The sequence below is a fragment of the Gambusia affinis genome, linkage group LG01 (genome assembly GCF_019740435.1).
Source record: "Gambusia affinis linkage group LG01, SWU_Gaff_1.0, whole genome shotgun sequence".
Classification (NCBI taxonomy): Eukaryota; Metazoa; Chordata; class Actinopteri; order Cyprinodontiformes; family Poeciliidae; genus Gambusia; species Gambusia affinis.
Window position 1 is genome coordinate 10,936,873 of NC_057868.1, and position 24,528 is coordinate 10,961,400.

At 37.0% G+C, this 24,528-nt stretch overlaps 2 protein-coding genes across 2 annotated transcripts in view; both read right to left on the bottom strand.

Moving 5' to 3' along the window:
* Positions 1–20,609, bottom strand: part of LOC122833112 (probable G-protein coupled receptor 153) — a 31,699-nt gene extending 11,090 nt beyond the window's left edge. Inside the window, exons 1-2 of the mRNA XM_044120424.1 lie at positions 20,122–20,609; positions 3,115–3,745 (exon numbers count right to left, since the gene is read on the bottom strand). Coding sequence (XP_043976359.1) covers positions 3,115–3,488 — 374 coding nt within the window. The 5' untranslated portion in view covers positions 3,489–3,745; positions 20,122–20,609. The remainder of the gene's footprint in view (positions 1–3,114; positions 3,746–20,121) is intronic.
* LOC122839002 lies at positions 3,617–23,932 on the bottom strand. Its single transcript, XM_044130107.1, has 5 exons — positions 23,809–23,932; positions 23,571–23,736; positions 23,365–23,489; positions 22,695–22,988; positions 3,617–3,745 (listed from the first exon to the last, which is right to left on the bottom strand). Exons 1-5 carry the CDS (start codon positions 23,908–23,910, stop codon positions 3,617–3,619), a joined length of 816 nt encoding a protein of 271 aa, XP_043986042.1. The 5' UTR covers positions 23,911–23,932.
* Between the last annotated feature and the right edge of the window lie 596 nt (positions 23,933–24,528).

Below are 24,528 nucleotides of genomic sequence, written 5' to 3' on the forward strand. Positions count from 1 at the left end.
CATTATTCTGTTGAACTTTCAATCTCTGCTTGTCATGGAACATGCAGGATTTGGAAATACTGATAGACTGGTTCTTAAAGAGAAAATATAATCAGCTAAAGTTGGTTGACTGCAGGTGAAAGCTTTATGAAAACTGAGAATAGATCACAATATTCTGACAGTGAATTTTACCACTTCTGTCTTGTACTAATTTTGCTGGATAAGTGGTCCAGCGGTCTAAAAATTACAGATTTTTAAAGGTTATGTTTATTCTAAACTGTATGTGAATGTTCACTCTTTAATAAGCACAATAGAAGATTGACTAATTTATATAAGTAACAGATGCCAAGGCTTCCCTGCAGTTAGACACTAAAATAACCTGTGATCTATTTATTTACATTACCACTTCAGTTCATAAAACACTTGCTTTATAAATTGCTTTTAAAAATGGCCTGGCTGAAGTAAAGTATTTCTTCTGCCTCATATATCTAATTAAAGTAAACTCTTTTCTCTTTAAGCTCTTTCAGCCAAACGCCACAACAGCCTCTCCAAAGAAATTAAGAGCAAACATCGCCTTTACGTCTCCTCTTCTCAGGATTATCCTCTGAAGATGCATCTCATTCTTATCAGGTTAAAATGTGATTTTAAAAATATTTCAAACTTGTTTAGTCTATGTACACTGTGTCAACATAAATAACACAGAAGGGGCAGCAGTTGCCTCTATTTTTCCACTGTGTTTTTTGTTTTGTTTTTTTTGTTGCAAAAACAAGTAGATCTTGTTGTCACAGTGAGTAATGCTAGCCTTTCCTGAATGTGCCTGGGGTACATGGGGGAGGTTACGTCACCAAGCTGCATGAATCTATTACCAGAGTGAGCGAGGAAAATAACTTACATGAGATAGTGAGCACAGGGTGATGAGAATACCTCCCTAAATACAAAGCTGGAACTCATAATTCAGGGCTTCGGCGTATGTTAATGTCAGGGAAAAGGCAGGCCTGCCAGCTCAGCGGGGTGAATGGGAAGCAATTTAAAAGAAAGATGAACACTAGTTACACAGCCCGAGTCTGGAACTTTGCTTCCTCCATATCACTGTTGAAACTAACTTAAAAACAAAAAGGAAATCAAGAGAGGGGACATATAAAGATGAGAAAGTAAAAAATGAAAGCATTTTGTGCCAAATCATGTGTCTCTGTGTGTGTGTGTGTTAGTCAATAGATAACAGATTGACTAACACACAAAGAGCAAGAGAGAGCACTTTTTTTTTTTTGAGCAGCTGCTTGTGTGCAAAACTTGCCAAGCTGACCGCAGACCGAGCATCTGTAGGGTTGATTGCCACTGGCAGAGCAATCACTCTGTTTTCCAGCAGGGAAGAAAAGGGAGCCAACATATTGCTGCTCTTTACCAGATGCACCATGGTTAGGCTTTCAGGAGGATACAACATGCACTGTGCATGTAATCTGTAGAATAACACCATCTACGACCTGTTATTATTTAGCCTTTACGCTATGTTTATATTAGAAAATCTTTCGACAGAATATTATAAGGCTGAGATATGCAAATATTGAATAAAAACTGAATACATCATCCTGTATTCAAAATGCCTTAGTGTGTAAAAAAATAAACCTAGCCGTTGTATTAAATCAGCTTCTTATTTTAGTGCAGCACTTCAATGCTGATATAATAAAGACACGATCCTGTTTAAAGCATGTAACTCGGTGTGAACAGCAGACGTCCCGGGAGACGAAACGAGACGAAAATAGTGGTGATGCTGTTAAAGTGTGGTGAACCTCGGTTTTATTATTACTCACTGTTTCTTGTTAATATCATATGTTGTGAGAGAACCGAGTGAAGGTGGAAAATAGAGCTGGCAGATACTGGCTGTTCAGACAGACTGACACGGTGTTACCTCAAATAACTGCAACCAGCTGACCTGCTAGCAGGAAAGAGATTTCACCTGATGCGATCCTTTCCACTCACAAACTGTACACAGGATGACAGATGCCTGTGTCCTATCTTAGAAATCTGCGACGAAAATCTAAAATTTCTGACCTGAATGACACCTTGTCTTCTGAGATTTGCTTCTTTGGGTCTATGGTTAGAGTTAAAGTTTATAACTACCCTGTTTAATACGTATAGTTTGAAGATATTTTATATGAATGCTTACACGTAGAGATAGGACTGATCCAGCCCAGTATCAGTGCTTGAGCGATACTAACAGCGTTCTTGGGTCAGATATTTGACTGATATACCTGACACAGGTAACATGTCTATCTGTGGCAGCTGTCGATTATTTCTGACTGAATTTGCTGTCAGTAGGTAGCCTGCTGCATGCACAGCAGCACTTTCTTCAGTTATTTTTGTCCTAAAAAGGAGAAAATAAAAGACAGATGTTTGTTACGGGTTTTGAGAAAAAATTTAGAATCGTGGAAGTTATGTTGAATAGTTTATAAAAACCTGAGGAGAGAAGTGACTTTACAGAAAACTGACAAGAATCAGCCGCAGAAACAATCTGTAACTTCTATTTGGGCTTTCACTAACAAATAATCTCTTCAATCCATAAATTCCCAATTTGTTTGATAAATCAAATATATGGCGACAGTGGTAAAAGTTGGTCAAGTAACCGGTAGATTGCTGGTTGAATCCCTGCTCTGTTTGTCCCAGTCATTATGTCCTTGGGCAAGACAGTACACCCACTTTGCCTGCTGGTTGTGTTCAGAGGATACGATGGCACCGTTGTCAGGCACCAGACAGATTAATGCCGCAAGAATGCTGACGATATTTATGAAAATGAAATGTCCAGTGCAAGAGTTCCTCCCAATCTTAATGCAAAAAACATGAACATGTACCTTGAATAGTGGCCCACCCATTATATGTATTCTCACACTTATGTCAGAGGACACTCCAAACATACTTTACAAGGCAACCATTTCTTCTGCCGGGAATAGTTCCAATAATAAATGTCCCCAGAGGGAACAAGTGGAGCTCTCCATAAAGGGAAATTTAAAAAAAAAGGAGAGAACAACTGATCGTTTCATCTATAATATGAAAAACAGGAGCTCGTCTTTTAATTTGTATGACTTTGGTTTAATCTGAAACAGCCGTAGGACTTTTTAGTCTCATAATTAAATGTCATACCTGTAGTTCACTGGCCAGCGGACCATCCACATGCGGTGATAGGAGAGCGAGGTGACCGAGAAGCAGGTGACCAATGTTAGCGTGTAAAAGGTAGAGACAAACATCTTGCACAGACCCTCGTTCCACTCATAGTTAGAGTGCTGCCGCCGCAGCGTTATGACGCAGTACATGGTGATGGGTATAGCCATGTTGAGAATGTGTGTCCCTGCCAGGGTGCAGATGAGGAACTCCAGCGGTTTCCACTTTTTCTGCTTAGCACTGACGCTAAGAATGCTCCAAGTGTTGGCCAGGATGGACACGCCCGAGCAGACCAGCCAAGCCAGCGTGTTGGCATTGATGACGTCATCCTTCATAGTGGTCATCTCATCCACCATGTTGGTGCGGGGCGGGGCGCGGCCTGAAGGGCTGGGAGGGGCCGTCAGCAAGAGCAGGTACACGTGAGGAGAAGGAGGTGGTGGCGATGGGCAGGAGGGGACGCAGCGCGTCGGACGAAGCCGGCATCCTATCTGGGTGGGCGTGTACTCTCCATGGGTTGAGGACAGCAGGCAAATGTGGTGTTTGTGGAGCGGCACAGTGGGATGTGAGAAGAGAGGATTGGCAGAGCTGAGCCAGTTCCCTTACATGCATAAACCTAGAGAGACACAAAGAAGGAACAACAATCAAATTCAGATTGGTACAAAATCTGTGAACTGAATGACGATGCCTCCAAATACACAACACTCATCAGCGGTACATTCATAATGCAGCTTTTTAATTTTCCCTGTTCTGCTTGTTTGTTTAAACTGGGCGACGCAGATTTGAATAAAGAGCATAAAACCTACAGAAATCCAATAAAAGGAATAATAGATTTCCATCTGGTGGCTTATGAAACCACTTATGCATGAAAGAAAAACCAGGCCGGCACTGTGTAGTAAATCTCAATCACCAATATAAAATCAAAATACACCTTAGTTGCAACGTTCTGTAGTGTTATGCTGTGCTCCCTTCAAAATCTGGGAGTCTATATGCTTTACCAGTTGGGTGGATTCTCATTGACCTTCAGGGTACTCTCTTTTAAAGATTTTGACTGAGAAGATAAAGTTCAGTACAAGAACATCGTGATAGTAGAAAACAGGTTTATTCACAATTGATGTCATTGCAATGTTTACCAATAATAATTTCCCTAGTCTTATGCAGTCTTAATGAAACCTACATACCACAACAGACAGAAAAGCAAATGTGTAACCAACGGCAACATATTTTTGTTTCAGTCTACAACTATAAATAGCAATAAATGCAAACACAGAAATAGTCACCCAAATGAGTTTATTCATGCACCTAACCCTTGTTACTCTTGAAGCAGCTTCTACATGCATATACATATCACTTTGAATCAATCAGTCAAATGTTTTTCTTGCATATAAATATTCTGTAATATACCAGGTTAGTTCACCTGAAGGAATGGATGAGATATCCAGCATCTGTTTGTCTGTCAAGGGGGTAAAATAGGTACCAAAGATCATGGAAGGATTAAAACATGGTAACAATCTGCCTAAGAACAGTGATGGTGAATTTGGGCATGTTGCTTTTCTATGCAGCCGTGTCATTTGGCGTTTTTACATTAAACATTTTCTGTGTAGCAATCCCTCATAACTGTTGTCATTCACCTCAAATGAAATGCAGTTTTCAACAAAACAGACTCAGATTATAGGTACTTAACAATCTTAGACAATAATGTTAATTATCAAATCATGACCAGCTGAATGAATAGTTTAATGAAGGTCGACATGCATTGGTATACTTGCAGTCAGACTAATCGCCATTATGCTGTTATGCATATTTGAGGATTAATTTAAAGTAAGCTAGCCATTTCAAAACGTCAGACAGTATCCTTATTAAACGCATATTTGCAGTGTCTCATCGAAATAAATGTATACGCTTAAAATGTACATATTTGTACGAGTATTTCTGCTGAGAAAACTTATGAACAGCTGAGAGGAAACAGCAGGAAAGCCACCTCTGTCCTTGTAAATCCTCTCAACCCAGTGTAGGTGGCGCCAAACAGGAGAACTCTGACTAAATAGCATCACTATGAACATGTTTTCCAGCCCATGCATATGACCATTATAGCACTGAAAACCTCCTACAGCAAAAGGATGTTGCATCTATAATGTGCAGCGAAAGATATCAAAGGTCGTTTCTCTCTGCAGCTGGTAAACTGAAGAGCTGATTACATTTACAATTTAAACATTATCTTAATGGTCAAATACATTTGTTATAAATAATTTACATCTACTTTTATTCATAACTGTAGCATTTTCTCACCACTTAAAGTACCATTATGGTACAGTTTCTACTTTGTCTTTAATATTATTGATTATTTTATTACTTTACATGTAACTCTGGGCTTCCTGTCACGTTGCTGCTAACACTTGAATTCTCCCCACAAGTAGAGGATTATTCTACAGGGTGGGCCATAAGTTTCCATACATACAAAAAAAAAAAAATTGTATGTATGGAAATGTTTATTTTTTGTTTGTCAAATGGTTTTTCTTGACAGATGAACCATTTGTATGTATGGATACAACCGTTTTTATTTTTGTGGGACTCTGTGTAATCGCTGCACGTCTTGGACCACTTCATGGTTGATTCGCAACATTTCCAGTTTTCTGATACTTCCAAATAAGTTTTGGCGCAGTGTTGTGTGTGACGCTCGTTCCATGTTTTTGTTAAAGTTTGGTGCAACCATGCGACTGCTTCCCAATCCAGCCATCAGTATGATTTCAATTTTTTGCTCTTTTGTCAAACGCATCTTCTTGGGTATCTGAAATACAAAAGAAATATAGATTTTACATTCTCCTACGTATGGAAATTTATGGCAAACTCTGTATTATATTCTATGCACAGTATCTCATTTCTCAGGGGAGTGTTTAACCACTGCCTGAATTAACTGTGAAGGGAAAAGGGAGAGGGACAAAGAGAGGTAGAAACCCTAGGAGGTAGAATTCAGTTCAGTTACTCAATCAAGAACAACTACTAATTATCAAAGATTTTGTCCATCAAATTTCAATGATTACTGATCCTCATCAAAGGGGTTGGAAAGCAACACAGGGAAACTAATACTGTGCTACAAATATTTACCAGAACAACATAACAAAATCTAATCTGTACAAGGATCTTTTTTCAGCCTACCACAACACATCTCATGACACTCATCACAAGAGGAAAACGCTGGTTCCCCCCCAGAGTGACGAGAAAAGTGCCTGGCACAGCTGGAGCCTGTTGTCACATCCATTTCCTGTCTTTTGGCTTGTCCAAACACTGACATGCTGCAGGCAGGACCCCTGAGAAGGAATGATGAAAACGGCAACAACTGTGTCACCGGGAACCCTGATCAAATTTCCACTGATCTAATTCTACTTCTTTCTCTTTACAGCAGGATTGCATGTAAGATTGTCGACTTTGTCCTGGAGAACAACAGACAACAGACAAAGACTAACCACAGGAAACAGGTGGCAGTTATAAATCTGAGAAATAAAACATACAGAAAGCAAAAGGATGATAGATATAGCAGATTTCAAAATTATACCCATTTAAGCATTGAAACATATATATTCTTTGTGCTGTTATTAATCTCAAAAATGTGCATGAAAGTATGAGCGATTGGTTGAGCCCTTTTACAGACTAAAACTGTAAAATTTTAGTTCACATTTTTGGTGAACTAAAAACAATGTTATGCATACAGGGTCTTTTAAGTTCTAAAGTTCAAAGAATCCCAAGGTTTAGCTTCACTATATCCCCCTACTCATTCATTTTTCACTTTTTGCTGCCTTTACAGAAGCACATTTTACCCAGAGAAGGATGAAGCAACACACATTGTATCCACAGCCTTCAAAAACATTCTGGGATACAAAAAGAATGATTCATGGCTTTGATTTGGGATTCTCCAGGTGGTTGGGATGGACTGAGCAACAGAAGAGTGCTGAATCAATTAAGTACTGAAGCAAGCGTCACAACATGACCCAAATCAACTCAACATATCCCATAAGGGAAATACAATAAATCAATAAATTTCCTTTGCTGGGAAGACACAGAGGCAGAGCAAGAGAAAGTATCTGAAGCAGTAAGGTACGGCGTAAAGGACATAATGGAGGTAGAGCTGATTACTCTAATAAGATCTGACCAAATATTTGTATTTAAAAAAAAAACACATGACCTTTGTTTTCTCAGACTAATTGTTCTTGTTGAAGATCAGATAGGATTAATAAAACTGTTACTACATGCTAAATGCAAGAATAATGAGAAAGAATTTATTACATAACTCCTAATTACTTTCCTCAAAGTCAGAAATGTACATGCAATAAGATAACTATGGAAAAGTTTGCCTTGACTTCTCAGTGAGGAAAAATAAGCTTCTGACTCATTTAATTCAATGTTTTCTGGTTTCATCTGAGTGTAATGAGAATCTCAATAGTTTTCATATTCAGGAATTTAACACAGACTGAGAAACTGTGAGATTTGCCCCTCTGCCTCTGTCTTCTACATAAATGACGTATGGACTCCGTCTAGTTGACGTGTTTTCTGTGTAACAGCTGCTCAGGAGTTATCCAGCAGGAAAAACATGCAAAACAAAAGCAACTTTGGAAAGTATGACTACATTTGTTTTAGTCTGTGATTACTCACTGATGTGAGACATTTACCGGAAGCAGCTATTCACAACAATAAAACTATTGTTGCTTTTATTGGTTGTCTTGAGTCTGTCAGACCTCCAACTGAGCACAGACAGATATATTTAGTGGCTGAGGGACATGCGGTGCTGTTGTTCATTCATATAATGTGCAACTTAATTCAAGCAAATTGTTTTACAGATTAAACATTGCAGGTACAATCTTTGTCATATGTTCAGAAACATATGTAAAATCTAATCACAGGAGAAGTTTTAGAATTGAATAGGAATCGTATGAAAGACCGTGACAGGTTAGTACTTAACGACCAGAGACACCAACACCAGCAGAAAGTCGTGTTCAATCTAATTGCTATTCAGGAAAGGCAAAAGCAGGTTTCTGTTGTTAAAACAAACTATTTTATTCCATGGAAATCATTATCTAATAAGCAATGGTAGTTTAAAGGTTCTTTTTTTTTTTAAAGAGAACTAATTAAACTTATTAATGCTGAAAGCTCTTCATGGTGTACTCCGGGTGATTTGAATGAAGTATGACACTTTTGAAGATGTTTTTTATATTGGAGCTCTTCTGACATGGCACAAGTCGACTTTTGTCTCAGTCCTGCTCTGACTAGCCTCTGCTTCACCAAAGTATAATGTCTGCAGACATTAAACATCGAATAAAATTGAGATCATACCTTTCCTAGAAAGCAAAAGAGAGTAGAAAAAAAATTTGAAGCCCTTCCTCCAGGATGACTCAGTCAGCTTAAGAGGTACACAAATGGGTTTAAACTCAATAGAGAGAAAATATTCGACAAGTCCAATTTCTTAATCTCTGAATGTGTACAACTGGTATTTTAATGTCCAGGGATAAAGTGAACTATAGTCAGGCACAAAATAGGAGCTACTTTATTACACTTAAGCTCAATATTTAAGATGAGTCAATGTCATTAACATTTTTAAATACATCTTTGACACACATATGCCCAGTATTTTAGTTTGACCTGAACAGCATTTTTTGCTGGTTAAAAATAGACGGCGAAAAATCAGAAACACCAGGCCAGTAGGTCCACAGGACGTTATAGTTCATGATTAACTGATGAAATTTCCAATTCAAACTGAATGTAAGAAGCCCACAAGGGCCTGTCTTCCTTAGAAGTTTGTAATTTTAAGGATACTGACCAACCCAGTTCGGATTTGCCAACAACCCAGTAAGAAATGCAGATCCAGCCAGCATCATTTTATACATTGTGAAACCTTCAATCAAAAGAGGCTTAATCAAATAAAATAAAAAATCCACCAAAAAACATCAAAATATTATTTTTTCTGCTTCTCAAAGAAGTATTGCGGTAGAACAGGAGGAGCAGTAGTAGTAGTAGTAGTTGTAGCTCAGGTTTTATTTAACCATTTGACTGACGGCCTTTCTAACTACAGAAGCTAACAGCTCGATTGCCCACAATCCCACGGGCCTTCAAGCCAAATCTGTCCTTTACACAAGGGAAATCAGCACTGACAACTCCACGTGCACACACACACCGATTGGAGACTTTCTCTCTCTGACACCAAGACACTGAATGTTAAATGAGAGGCACAGATTGGAAAGCAGAAATGGGTCATGCATTTTAATAGCAATTAATTTTACATGTTACCTAACTTACATGAACTATCGGCATGAAAAGCAATGCATGAAAGTGAAGCTGTAGTTAATATATATTTCTTCAAACAGTTCTTTTTTATCAATAATTATGCTATTTGGATGTTTTCCTTCAAGGACAAATCAAAAATGATCCTATTAGTTAGATGTTATTTGCAGATTCAGATTTGTCCATTTGCTCTTTATCAGTGGAGCAGATAAAATGTTGTTACTCCTCCATTAAGACAAACTATTGAACCTGTATAAAGATCTGCACAAAAACACAACCTCTCAGTCAGAGTATTTGACCTTCTAGTAAAATGAAGCCTCATTCAGCCAATTGCTGTAAATTATGAAAAAAAGTTACTTTTTTTGTTTTCCCGGGTTTTTGTCATGTCTTATTGTGCTTCTTGTATTTGTTTTTATTTGTACAACTTTGATTTTTGTTGTACGACACCTTGTGACTTTGTGTCTGTGGAAAGTGCTTAATAAATAAACTTCACTTACTTACTTACAGCTTGTTGTTCAGGTTCTGAAATAGCAAGCAACCCCAGATCATCGCACTACCAACTCAGCTGTTTAACTCTCGGCATCTTCTTTGTTTAAATATTAGTTTTAAACCACATGTAACCTGACACATATCTTAAAATGTACCACTTTGGTGTAATTATGGCACAAAATATTTTCAGAAAAATCTTTGTCAAGATGGTTTTTGGCAGGCCTTTGGGTCAGTAATGGTTTTGGCCTTACGACTCTCCCACGGAGGCCATTTTTGCGAAGCCTCTTTCTTATTGTTGCATCACAAATGCTAACCTTATCTGAGGTTAGAGAAGTAGTTCATTAGATGTTATTGTGGGTCCATTAATGTCCTCCAGCATGAGTCATTAAAGTACTTTTGGAAAGGCTCACCAATGGTTTTTGGTTTCTTCATTTGTGGGTAATATCTCAATGCAATTTGCTGGAATCCAAAAGTCTTCAAATCGGCTTTATAACCAACCAGATTATATTAATGGGACGCCAATGATTTTGTCTGTTCTCCATTCTTGAATTTCTTTAGATCAAGTTATGATTGAGACAGTACTTCATGACAGACAGGCTCTATTGAATGCTAGTCCTGCTAGTGAAATTCAACTCAACTTTCCAGAAATCATGTGGAAAAAGTATTTTGTAATTGCTTTACTCTGATACATTTAAATGTGATTTTCAAAGCAGGAAAAACAGAAAAAACTCTGTAAGGGGCCAAATAATAAAATAATAAAAGACCTTATAGTGCACATCAGGTAGCAGCTGTGTGTTTACAGTAAATACCAAACAAACTACATTTGGGAGCAGCCGAAATCATTTATCACCATAATGTCTTTGCCTGTAAGATGCGCACCATTTACATCGGGGAGTCCTTGTGAAAACAGCCACAGGGGAAAATGTGTCTTTATTCTTCAGCACACAAACTTATCTCGTTAATAAAAGGAACAAACAACTTCTCTTTTGCTTCTTTACCTCATGCTATAATCATCTTAGAAACAGAGAGGATGAGATCGAATCTTGGCCAGCCAAATATTGGCAGGCATGAAGATGGATTTATCTATTAAAATAAAGGATAGAATGGTATCTGCAGAAATTCAGACTAGTAATTATGCTGTCCCTTTTTTTCTTGGTGATATCTAAGCTACTACGCCAGCCAAGACTTGGTCAGTGTGTCAGGAGGGAATCTTTGCATCTTCCTGCTTTAAACAGTAAAGTAAACCTTTTATACATGCCCTAGTGTCCAGTGTGATTCATGGGGGCCTTGTTGGCCAGCCAACCACACTTCTATAGAGCCGTCAGAGATGAAAATAAAATATGCTCCACGGAGCATTGCTGCTTTCCCCAGACTACAGGCTCAGTACTTGATAATACATCTCTGATGTTTACACATGACAGGTGATTAACTCTGAAAGTACAGTCAGCAAAAATACATTTAGAGTCATTTCCTGCTGGTACAATGTTAAATGCTCAATTCTTCCTGGTTCTTCTCTTGTATTTAAAAGCTTGAAACTGTCTAAAGTTTGATATACAGTACAGACCAAAAGTTTGGACAGAACTGTGTGCCCAAACTTTTGGTCTGTACTGTATATATATTTGGGTTTTTTTTTCTCTCTGTAAACATCCAGTTACTAATTTAAAAATAGACTGAATAAGAGATGAACATGTGGCAGTCCCCAGAGGAATATCTATTCCAGAAAATCACTTACTAAAAGCTTTCTAAGACATATCGGGAGATAATGTTACATACAGACCTGACTGCTGACAGGAGGGACAGAGGGATAAAAATCAATATACTAGTACATAATTGATTCACAATGAAGAAATAAGGAAGTGACCTCAGAGAACATTCAATTTTTGCCAATGAACATGGAAAGAAGCTGGTAAATAGAGCACAATGGGGTTTAAAATAAAATAAAGGAGAACAGGACAAACTGAATGTATGGACCAGCTGGCTGGAACATCTTTAGTAGGGATTTTACCAAGAATATAGCAATAACTGGCTGAACAGTGCCAACAGTGAAACAGGAAATGGGATTGTGCTGAGGTGGGGCTGCATTAGAGTAAACGGCTCTGTTCACAGCTGACATTTACAGACTAATATATTCAAGTTGGAAGAAAAATAAGCAACACAGAAATTTGTTGCAAGAGGGGAAAAGAGCAGAGAGTAAAAGTGAAAACTGGAAATAACCAACAGGACATTATCTATTGGTTTTTAGAGTCATCTGGAAGCTGTTAAGTTGCCACTGGCATATTAATATTTTCTCCTCTTGAAAGCATGAGGTGATCTCATTTACAATTATGAAAGTGAAGCAGGAAAGAGTATGGAAAAATGTGTAAAACTTTAACACCTTTGTTAGAAAAATTTGACTATTTCCATTTAGAGAACTAAAGAGAATAAATTAGAACTATGTAGCCAAAAAGACGAATAGAAAATCGAGATCTGAAAGCTCTATGGCACAGTTCCGATTTCCAGTTCCAGCGGAGCTTTATTTAACCTGTTGATGTTAATTTCATCCTACAACCATTTCTCTTTAAAAATTTTAATTAACAGCATTCAAAATATTTTCTCCAACCTTCCTTTAGTGCATATTCATTCATTATTAATATCAAGAACAGATCACACAACATGTGCAAGAAAGAACTCAGCTAGCTAACTGGGCGTAGCATCGCTAAGCTCAGTTAGCATGGCTCACTGTAAATGGCAGGCTCTATTTTTGCTCCCTAGGTAATGTGGACCATTACCTCAATGCAGAAATTTCCAAATCTAGTGTGTCCTATTACAAGCAAAAGTTAAAAGCTCAAATCTCAATGAGCTCAAGGAGCAGAAGGCCAAAAATATTGTCATCAATAAACCAATTTGCTCTGAATAGAATGATAGGACCCATAGTAGCCTAGTCCAGTGCCTGATATAAATGAAGATTTCCTTGAAACAAAACAAACAACCTTGTAAATAGCACTTTCCTTTTTCTTTTTTTTTTTTATTGTTCCATCCTTCACGCAGTGTTGAAGTGTTCCTCTTCACCACATGAAGGATTGGGCTGACTCTCAAAGACTAATACACCATCAATCTTGCTCATTTACATTGAGTGCTCATTATCTATTTATAATGAGGCCAAGAAAAATTCCTTTGAGCCAAGACAGATCACCAGCACAATCCACTTTATCTCAGTATCCCATAGATAAACTAGAATGTCAAAATGTGCACTCATCCAAACGAGGAGATAAAGAACAGGAAGCAGAGGCAAAACATCAAACATTAAATTGATCTGCCAAAAGTAAGTGTTTTAATTAAAGTACGAATCACAGGAATTTGCAAAACAACTGCAAACTCTAAAGGATTGAAATCCATAAGCCCAATCAAATATCATATATCATATTGTGTTATATACAACTGACAAGCTCACATTTTTTCCTTAATTACACCACAATTACGCTAAATCCTTACTGGACATGGTCAGGATCAATATACTGAATCTTTTACTGTGTATGCTGCTTAGCAACTGTACCAAATCTTAAACAACTCTTAAACTGAAATAACAGCAGAACGTCAGCCTTTCACTCATTTTAAAAGGCCAGGGAGCTTTTCTTGGGTGTCATCTGACTTTAATGGTTAACCTGCCCAGCTGACACCCAGTGCTGCTCTGCCAATATTAAATTATTCAGACATAAAACTTATAAGACTAGCAGCTCCATAAATACCAACAAATCAAAACCGGATGATAGAAAGCTAATATTGTCCTACAACTCCAGCATTCTGCATGAGTTGCTTGGATACATTAAAAGGTGATTAAACAAGAGTGAATTATGACTAATGCAGCATCTGAGTTCACGCGTCCATCATCTTTTATACAATACTCATTAAGCATGTAGTTACAAAATTAGTTTATCTAACAGCAGTCATTGGCAAGTGTAAGGGAAAATGTAGCAACTTCACATAATTTTAAGCAGCTTTATTCTATGTAAAATGTAATATATTTTACTATAAAATGTATAATACATTTCAATGTAAAGTATATTCTATTTTATGTTCTAAAATAGAATATAAAGGAAATAGGAAAGAGCTCAAAACAACTTCTTTCTATGATTGATAATGAATGGATAAATAAAGCAAATGTTTGAGACAGAACAAATGCAACAGGTTTTTCTATATGCATTATAGTCAAATTGGTTTAACATTATTGAGGCTTTATTTTATTTATGCTTTATTTGCTTCACATATATTTTAAGATGATTCAGTAATAACTCGCTTATCTACCAATGCTGATGACATTAATCTTTGTATTACTTTTCACAAAAGGACAGCCTTACTTTTAACTGTGGTTTATTATTTACAGAACACATCAAAAGTTTTGCTCTGTCTCTTAATTTCCATTTAAATATATTTTTAAACTGTACATATAGTAATAATACTGCGCTGGAGATGGTTATTCCTGCTTTTTTGTGTGCATAGAAAATTTAAATTTCACTAGCCTTCCTAACACTTCTCTCTCTGGATTACAAACAGCCAAAACATGGAAGCCGTTCTAATAGGATCTCTAAACCTTTACTGATTGCCATGCAATGATTCCCTTTAAACTGAAGCACATTTTAATTTTTATTTTAAAAGTTGCTGCATAAACAAAATAGATTAACTTAACTATATTTTTTACTTTACCAGAAGTACAAGTAACCATTGTTTTACTAGAGTAGCACTTTATCATAATGTGTTTTCTTTCAACAAGAGTGGAAAACTAGAAACCAATTGCTTTTACACACAAATGTATACTCTTAGTTTGAATGATGTTTGTGTAGTTTGCGCATCTTGATCTTCCCATCGAGAACTGCTCTCTGTAAATGCTAACTTGTAACAGAGCACGCTCCCAGCAGATGAAAGCAGACAGCAAATGTGGAAGTGCACATACTTAAGGCCTCAAACAACAACAATAACATGTTGTGAGCACATGCCCCTTCCACTTAATCACAGCATTTCACTAATGCACAGCAGGGTGGCAGAATAAGTTGGCAGCTTGCTCTCTACCCAGACTTGAGCCCCTTTGTCAGCCCCGCACAGCTGAAGCCACCAAACAAAAAAAAAGGTATTAAAAATGTATTACCAAGCGATGCTAATGCTAATTGCTAAACCAAGTGAAAAATTGGCAGGGGTGTCAATAAAAAAAAATGGGTGACCAGTTTGATTTATCTTTATTTACTTTATATGACATTGATTAGAAATAATAATGTTATATAAAAGTGGACATTTTAAATGCAGGCATAATATCACCAACTAAATTTCTCTAAATCACCAAAAACAAAAAACATTTTCATAGTGTACAGGATTTGTACAGCATTTGCTAGGAAACGTAATTTACCTACATAGAATCCAGTGACTATGTTTCATTCTGTAAGAAACATATCCAGACAAGTTACATAGAAAAAGCTAGTTAAATTAACTTACACTTAAACAATTTTTATCCATTTTAATCACACACATAACCTAAATACATTTATATGTTTAAGTCACAGCCTTATATACTGACAACATGTACATAAATTCTGTCTTTTTTAAAAGATAAAAATGTGAGACAAAGTGAAAGCTGGAGGAACTATCATTGTCAGTTGAGAGTAATTTCTTTTTAAAATAATACACATGATTGAGAATTTGTTTTGATTCTCGGTGTGATAAGATGTAAGTTGCAGGGAAAGGGGAGGAGGGTGGGTCTTGAGAATGTCCTTGTTTATTTATGTCATTTTGTTTTTATTTTGTATTGTCTTTATGTTCACATAAAAAAAAGGACAAACGTGTATTGCTGATTTTTCCATTTTCATGTCTGATTCCTCAATCAAACTGTTTGACAACAAATAATACACATTATTGTAATGTGTCCAATTACTATCTCAAACACGATTTTTGTAAAACACATAACCTACTTATCAGAAATGTTTGTACTTTTAGCAAGTTTGTGTTTCAGGATTTTTTAATACATCCTTATTTATGGGGGATTTATTGCCATTCGTATCATGAAGCGTTCATACTGGAGGTTTCATTCTACCTGCTTTTCAAAGCTCTTAAAAGAGTTTCATCTATCAGACAAAGCAGAGTCTGTACCTATAGATCAAATGCTGTTGTAAACTTCCAGCACACGTTTCCCTTTTATTTAGAAGTCAGGCACAAAAAAAAATGCTGCTGAATCTAATAAATATTGAAAGGACAAAAGAGTTAAAGCATCTGAAGGATGGAAGATTAACTCACTTACTGACATATTCCTGACACGCCTACGAAAGACAGACTATATTTTAAATTATGAGCACATGTGGAAATTTCTGTCTGAACTGTAATGAGTTTAAACTGGTGATATTTTAATAAGTAAAATAATATGTGCACATTGGAGACTTTCTATCAGAAAATGTTACATAACAGACCCAGAGCAATGATTTAGAAAGAACTTTGCATAAACATCAGACCCTCTTTGAGACTGTAGTTCCCACTACCCTTCCACTTTCAGAGCCAAGAATCTCATGTATAATCTTTAAAACTTAGCAAGTCACCACTATGAAAATTATACGTAAAATTCAGTATTTTTTTGAAAAAATACAAATAAAAACTGTACCAGGCCAATCATGCTTTACCATCAAAGGCCACAATCCATCAAGTTTCATGATCATGGAAAAAGCATGATGATGGCTCCTCTTAACAACATGTGCAAATTGTTACACAGTGTGCAGCTGAATTTTCCATTACAAATGCAACCCTGAAGCCCTCTTCTTGTTTACAAAAGGTTACCTTCAACTTTGTCAATGAATGACAAATTCTGACAACCACAACCCTAGAAGTATTTGAAAGTGGTATAATGATACAGACCAACAAAATGTAGTGCAGTTGTGAAGTGGACAGGAACACATGGCAATATTTTAACCATTTTTATTTTTGTCTTCATGCTTTTTTCTGCATTCCTGGAGCATGATTCTGCCACCACCATGATTCATTACGAGAATGGTTTGTTCAGGGTGATAACCAGTGTTACTTTACATGTAGGTTAAATAGTTCAGTTTAGGTCTAATCTATCTAGCGTACATGTTTCACATCTTTGCTGTGTCCGTAACCTGGCTTGCCGAAAGCTGGCAATGGGATTTCTCAGGGGTTTCTTTTTCCTTCTTTGTGATATTTTGTGTTTCACATGAAGTTCCAAACAAAGAAAACACACAAATTGAAGTTTGTGAATTGATAAAACTTGACAAAAGGTTCAAGTAGTCTGAACACATTTGTTGAGCACTGTTTGCATATGGAATATTCTTAAATAGGTGTAAATATCCTAACCCTTCTAGAAGAAATAGCATTTCAGTCTGCTCTTTACGTAATGCTGCCATTACAACATAAATCTGCCTAGACGAAAACAGCTGATTTGTTGTTGGTAAATGGAGAATGGAAAGGTGTGAACGCAGCCTAACGTGGTCACAAAATGACAGAGCTGAACGTGCGACAAACAAAATGTCACACTTGCCCCGCAAAACATTGAGATCTGGTGTAGCAAAAACTGTGGCACACAGGCCGCAGCTCTTTTTCCCCCACGGTGATTGTTAGCTACCATGGCTGCTTTCTGTACAGTGGTGGGACCTGTGCTAAATCTAATGTTAAAATGATGTGGTTCTCATAAGTGTACACATCAGCTAAATGTCAGGTTTCTGTATTGTGAAATATTAGGACGGTGATAAATAATTTCTAAGATTTTTACCAGTTTAGGGTTGGCTGTAATCTGACGGGTTTTCTTGTTCATTCAAGTCTATTCACATCTTGACAGTTTTTGTTTTCTGCATCAAATTGATCAGACTTTGGAAACATCTCTTGTCCATATCTACTACATGTGACAACACGTGCTTTGTCAGAGTCAGTTCTGAATTGTCACGATAATCCCAAGATTTTAATATTCCATTCATTAAGCAGCTGTTTTGTTGTGCTGGCTTTATGATTGAACTTACGATAATGCCGAAAATAAAAACCGCTACCATTCTCCCTAAAGGTATTGTTCACTTCTGGTTCATGTGTAAGCTATGTCCAACATTTTCAATATATGTTACATTTGAAGTAATATTTGAATTTGTTTTCTGACTGGAAGACATTCATCTTGAGCTTATCGCACAAGGTGGATGATCAAAGATACCAGCGTAAACATGCTAAACAATGTTAAGCAGTGATCAAACATTTTTTTGTTGTTGCAATGCCAATAAAGATTTTTCTGTTCAACTCATTTTTTGTTGATTATTGAAATAAAATGTATGAGCCAGATGTTGTTGTTTTTTTTATTGTACTTCTTTAACATTGTTTTATTATTTTGAGAGATACACTTCTAATTTCCAATCAGAAACAAATGATTGAGTAATGGTTTCAACATGTGATATTATTGTCACATCAAACACATTCTGGATTGTTGTCAGTCTCTTTAACAGTTAAGATTGAAATGTCGCAATATCAGTTTTATCAGTATGTTTTCTTGTGTTGACAGTTATGAGGTAGGTAGAAAACTCTGGATTTTTTTAAATACCGCGCTCCTGACTGATACATTTGTATGAGGAGGTGGTGTTGGTCCTTTATAAGTGCTACATTAATCATTGATTTAGCTGGAGAATTGAAATATTATTTCAACCCTATGAGGAAAACTAAATTTTATTTCAGGTTAATCAGATTGATTTTATTGATGTTCAGTGTGTACCAAATAAAACTAAATACTGAAATTGAATACAAATGTACTTAAACATAGTATTGTTTGCACACTTATGAAACTAGATTATTGCTGTTTTTAACCTAATGCTTTAAAAAAGTTAATTGAAGTGTTTATGTTTCGTCATATTTTATATTTCATAAAAAGATTCCTAAATTGTCCTAAATGGAAGATCCGAATTGGAACAAGGTCCTATTGTCTGTGGAAATCGTCCAGATTGTCTTTAAAGCATCAGTAAAATAAGTAATAATAAGTAAAGACGTGCCACTAGTTCCACTGCTTGCTTGTTCCTGACTCTTTGATTCAACAAGTTCAAATTCTAATGGTGGCCAGGAAGATTGTTTTGATAAAATGGGTCAAACGTGAACCTCCTTTTCTTCAAGTGAAGAATCCTAAACGTTTTTGTTTAAAAAAAAAAAAAAAAAAGCTAGGAAATTCACTGATGGAAGGACAGATGTTTTTCTGCAACAATGATAGAAACCATTAGAGGTTTTGGGTTTGAACTATAACTTGGACTCTAGGATATTGTGTTGAATATTTTGGCGGGTCAAGGAGGGTGGACTTTCTTTCTTTCATTTTGTGTGTTGTTGTGTTATGATGCTATGTGTTAGCTTGTGACTGACCAGTTTTCCATTGAGCATGCGCTGAAGGTAAAGAAGCATGTTGGGGAAAAAATGGTGACTTTTTGCTAAAATTGTGTAGGATATGTGCCGCATCATATTCGGAAAAGGTTTTGAATTTGTTTGCCATGGACCTCTGTGTGCTCCTTTGGGAGTCACTGTACATTAAAAAGTACTAAGGCAATGTTTGTTCCACATGCTGGTAGAGCATGAGGTCACCCTTAAACTAAATTCAAGTTAAAACTTCCTTAAAAGGCAAAAAAAAAACAAAAAAAACATGTACTTTATACTAAGCAGTCTAATGTTGTAAATATAAAAACGGCTGACATCACATTTCTAAAATTAAGTTTACAAGTGCTATTGATACCAGTAATAACGTTTATGATTTCTAAAACATTCAGTAGGCTTTTTTTTTATGCTAATGTCAGTTTAGTCAACAGGTACACTGGTGTATCTAGGTTACATGTCCCCTTTTATTGGTGGGTGTTCTGTCAATACTCAGCGTCCTCTCTGTAATTACCAGTATAACGTCACATACATTTATTGTAGCTGATGCTCCTCATTTAATTAAGCTGCCAAATCCCATAACTAAACCTACAGTATACATTGCATGCCATTCATCTTTTAATCAGGCCACTTCTCGGTCCGAATTTGCTTCTGGTGCCATTTGATATAGGTCAGACCTGCCTGGCCAACGCAGGTCCACATTTTGATTCAAACATTTGCACTCATATTCACTTTCTTCGCCAGCAGCTGAGCTGTTTCTGCTTCAGAACACCACCTGTTTCGATGGAGCCTCGTTATTTCTGTTTGCTTAACATCAATTATGAATTAGCGGGGTAATCACCATCGAGTGTGGCATTAACATAATAAGCTACCAGAGTTTTATCTTACCTTTTTTTCCCCCCCGCAGGATGATCAGTCTCCTAGCATCTCATAATTTCTTTTTTTCCACACGAATGAAAGGCGGTTGCCTCGTCTCGTCAGTTCAAGTCCCTTAAAGTGGCTTTCCTGCGTTTAAATCCTCAGGCTGTATACAGTGACGGGAGTGTCGACAGCATTAAGTTAAGAGAATGACCTACAAAGAAAAAGGAAACCCACCACAGCACCGCAGCTGGAGCCAGTTACTCCTTGTCTTGCCAGTCTTTTTGTTTCATTCACAGGACGGCAAAACATAAAAAGAATATCGAGTCTTTTGGCTTGTTTGAACAACAAACATCGGATTTTCTTTGGAAACAGCGCTGAGCGGAGCGACAGTGAGAGCAGGTAAGATAATTGCAGAATAAAAGACAAAATCCTCCGACGCAAGCGAGGCGCGCGATGGATGAAGCATGACTGATGCGCGCTCCCGGCAGATGAAGCGCGCTCGTGAGTCAGAGACACCGCGGCCGTGGGAGTGAACCGCAATAAGGAATAATTCATAGAATAAAAAATACACAGGATTCTCATTTAGAAGGAGTAGAGCTGTTGATTTCTTTCTTTTCTATACTTTCTTCTTTTTTTTTTTTTACGCTTTCGCGAAAAATAACCGTAAGCATCACGGGCATAAAATGTTGTGAACTAATTATGAATGGACTTCATTTCCCATGTTCGGGGAAAACCAATAATTTAAATAGACCTACAGTGTTTAGATTTAGCAGCGGTCACCTTTGTAAAATGATCTAATCATGCATTAAACCCTGTATCAACTCATACATGCTCTTTCTCCATGTTATTCATTCTTATTTTACATGCGCCTTTCATTGACATTATAGGACTTGTTATATAAGTCTCCGTCCCTGGATGATTCAGTTAGAGCAGTTTTCTGCCCGCAGGGCTGAGATTGCACCCATATATGTATGTATTATGTATGTATATATGTATAGAAGAGAATCTCCTTAATAAATAGAGAAACTCAAATTGTCCCCAGTGCAGTGGATTTTGCAACAATTATGAGGATTATTTAATTTGTTTCAGGAACAGTCTGATGAGCAATCTCTTGCTTCCCATTCATTAAACGAGATGACTTATGACACTCATCTACACCTGGGAGCTGCCAATCTTGCACACAGTCAAACTCTTTCCTGTGAAGTGCCTTCTGGAAAAATATTAGTAAATCCCCAGCTGATTCTTCCAGGACTACATTCGTAAGTTTTGGGGTTGTTTTTTTTTTTTCCAATTTTGGCACAGGCTGTCAACATGCAAAACATTATATTTATAGTTTTGTTAGCTCGTGCTTATGCTTTCCTTACCACTTTAGATTTCTCCTCCCTTACCAGTACATATACATCAATTTATTTTAGATCATCTTGTTTCTTACCTTTTTTACCTCTGGTTTGTCTCCTGTTAACTTTGTGTGTGCTTTTCTGAATGTATCTCTGATGTTTTCTTATGTTGTTCATGGTGAAGAACCAAATGTTTTTAAAGGGACTGGACAGCATTTTTAGCAGGTTACCATACAAAAATCTGTACACAATATTTAGGCTTGACTGTGTCTCCATACACAGTAAAAATGGCGGTGGTGAATTAACACCAACAGTGTTAATTTTAACACCCACAAAGTGTCTATATGTGTCCAAGTCAGCTGGTGTTAAAGTAACACTTTTCAAAGTGTTAAAAGTTTGACACCCATTTTTTTGTTAAATTAACACCAGATATTGTTAATATTCAACAATATGGAGTGTCATATTAACATTACAACGGTGTTGGTGTTAAAATATAATGTCAAAAGTAACACTAGTGTAGTGTTAACCTCAAATATAATATCGTGTTAAAAAGGTAAATAATTGACCCCACAAGGTGTCAATATCAACCAAATCCAGTGGTAAAAAATATTCAAAACAATACACAGAAATGGAAAGTTCAACTTTTATTAAACCCATTTCAGTATTACAGACCTTCAATGCACAGCTCATACAAAACAGTGTTAAGGTGTGTGAATAGATTTTCCATGTTCTCAAAACATTCTCTGACTTTGTTTAAGGTTTGCTCATTCACTTCAGATGAAAGATATGCAAGAACAGCATCCTGTGCTTGAATATGAACATCATTAACAACCTCTTCCATTGAACAAGTTAAAGATTGCACAATATTTTCAGAAAGTCCAGATGTTTGAACTTGGGCAATAACAGAGCTACACATGTCCATTAACTGCCTCATTTTAGGAAGTCTTTGTTGACTAACAGAAGTACTACTCAATGCATCATCAGCACAAACATCATCAGTCTCAGCACTATCTGCTCCAACATTGTCCACATAAACAGAATCTATAGCAATAGTACCTCCATGTGCGTTCATCAAGTGCTTTTTGAACCCAGAATACGTGTAAAAAACAGATGAACAGCTATGTTCCCCACGTTTAAAATGCAATTTGTGCCCTGGATACAAAGCATGACTAAATTTCAAACGCTGAAAAAGAGTTGAATAATTTCTGTGCTGAACCTTACAAATGTAACATGTTGGCATATTTAAGTGTTGTTAATTCTCACTCTGATTTCCTCGACTCTGGGGCTCTCCTTTGCTGTTGCCGCATCAATCCCATAAACTGTTGTTTGGATGAATGTGTAGAAGTTGAGGAGGGTTGCATCGTAGGACACAGCAAACACAAAGTGTGCCTTAAAAAGTTCATCGAAGGCAGCCACTGCAGTCTGTGCGCACAAGGAATGGGCTTCTGATCCAGGATGATGTAGAACTTCAGAAAACTGCTCTTCTTCTCTCCAACAGAGGAGGAAGGGCTGTGCAGATCCAACTTTGCCAAGGAGTGTCGCCATGCTTGTTCCAACCTAAGATTAAAAGACAGCACTTTAGAAATAATGATTTTAGTCCCTCACTAGCAACAAATTAAGAACATTTTCCACCTTCCTTTAGCTGTGAACATGCCACAAAAGGGGATATGACTTGCAAGGAAACTCCTGTGAGCTTAAGTGAAAAGATAATTTCTAATGGGCTCATACAATTCTTTGTGTCATTATTTTCCCATAACCAATTTTTTGTTCCATTTTGTCATAAAATTAACCCTGATCTCTCCCATCCCCTCCAAAAATAACTATAGATTTACAATACAAATAACGCGAAATAATGACTTTACATTTTACAGTCTTGTAAAAATTAGATCAATTTACAGTAAGTGAAGCACAATAATTCATGTCAAAAACATACCTTCATGAACTTCACAACACGATCAGCTGCCTCAGCTGCACTAACTTTTACATGTTTCTTCCCTTTGACGGTTGGAGGCAAGAGATGAACCAGCAGGAGAATGGCTGCCAAGTCACTGTCCCATTCTGATAAAATCATAACAAGCCATGCTTAGAATGCATATACATAGAAAAGACTGTTGAACATATTTATCTATCAATACATACCATAATCACTTGATTCCTCCTGAGCAGACAGAAGGTCATCCAGGTGAACGCTCTGTCCAAGGCTTTTGCTGACAGTGATGACCTTTGGTTTGTAGAACGTTGGCCATCTTGCAACAAACTTCCCCAAGATGTCTTCTCCAAAGAGCATGATGAAGTCCTGCTCAATCTAACAGAAGAAAAAATACCATCAAAAAACTCAATTCAAAAGTTCAGTTAATCAAATCTGGGAGTTTCTCACCAAGCCTGGTGTATCCAAGAATCTTGGGAAGTGATCCAAGATGAGTGATGACTGGTCCAGATCATGTAGCATATTCTGTCTATGCTTGAATGTTGCCTTCATTTTCCCCTTAACAACGTCCTGGTCTGATCGTGCTTCATTATGGACATTGCTTCTTTGCATCCATCACCAAACAGCTGTTCAGATGTTGAGGTCTGCCTTGTAGTTCTTGAGCAGTCAGGGAGTTCCTCTTAAAGTCACTTGCAGTGTTACGCTGAGCGTTTTTCAATCGATAGGCCAGGTAGCCCTGTCCACTTTGAGGATCGTAGAAATTTTCCTATCCCAGAACAGAAACCACAAAATATCAATTACATTGTATTCAAAAGGACAGTTACATGGTTAATCCACATTGTGAAAAAGATCTTCAGGTACTCACATAGCCAGTTGGTGAGCAATTATTTTTCAAACTGGGAAAGCGGGTGACAATTCCCAGGGCACAGGTGATGCGGACATTGACAGGAGGGACTCTCCTAAAACACAATTCAAAAAGAATATACCTGTTTCACATAGGGGTTAAACAAACTCACACCAATTAAGGAGAGGTTATGAACAGAAAACCCATTCTCAGCAATTACTAATTATTTGAATGATCATTATGTTAATAATTATGTTTTTTCAGATATATCACTTCCACTATCACTTTGAACACATCAGCTCTGTCAACTATATAAACTTCATCCA

Bases quoted from the DNA above. Each gene is read 5' to 3' on its own strand.
- LOC122839002 (XM_044130107.1), bottom strand. From the start codon at position 23,910: ATGAAGGCAACATTCAAGCATAGACAGAATATGCTACATGATCTGGAC. The intron at 23,490-23,570 runs GTATGTATTGAT...TGATTTTATCAG, and splicing joins GGAGGAATCAAGTGATTATG to AATGGGACAGTGACTTGGCA. The intron at 3,746-22,694 runs GTGAGAATTAAC...GTGTCTCTCTAG, and splicing joins CCAGAGTCGAGGAAATCAGA to GTTTATGCATGTAAGGGAAC.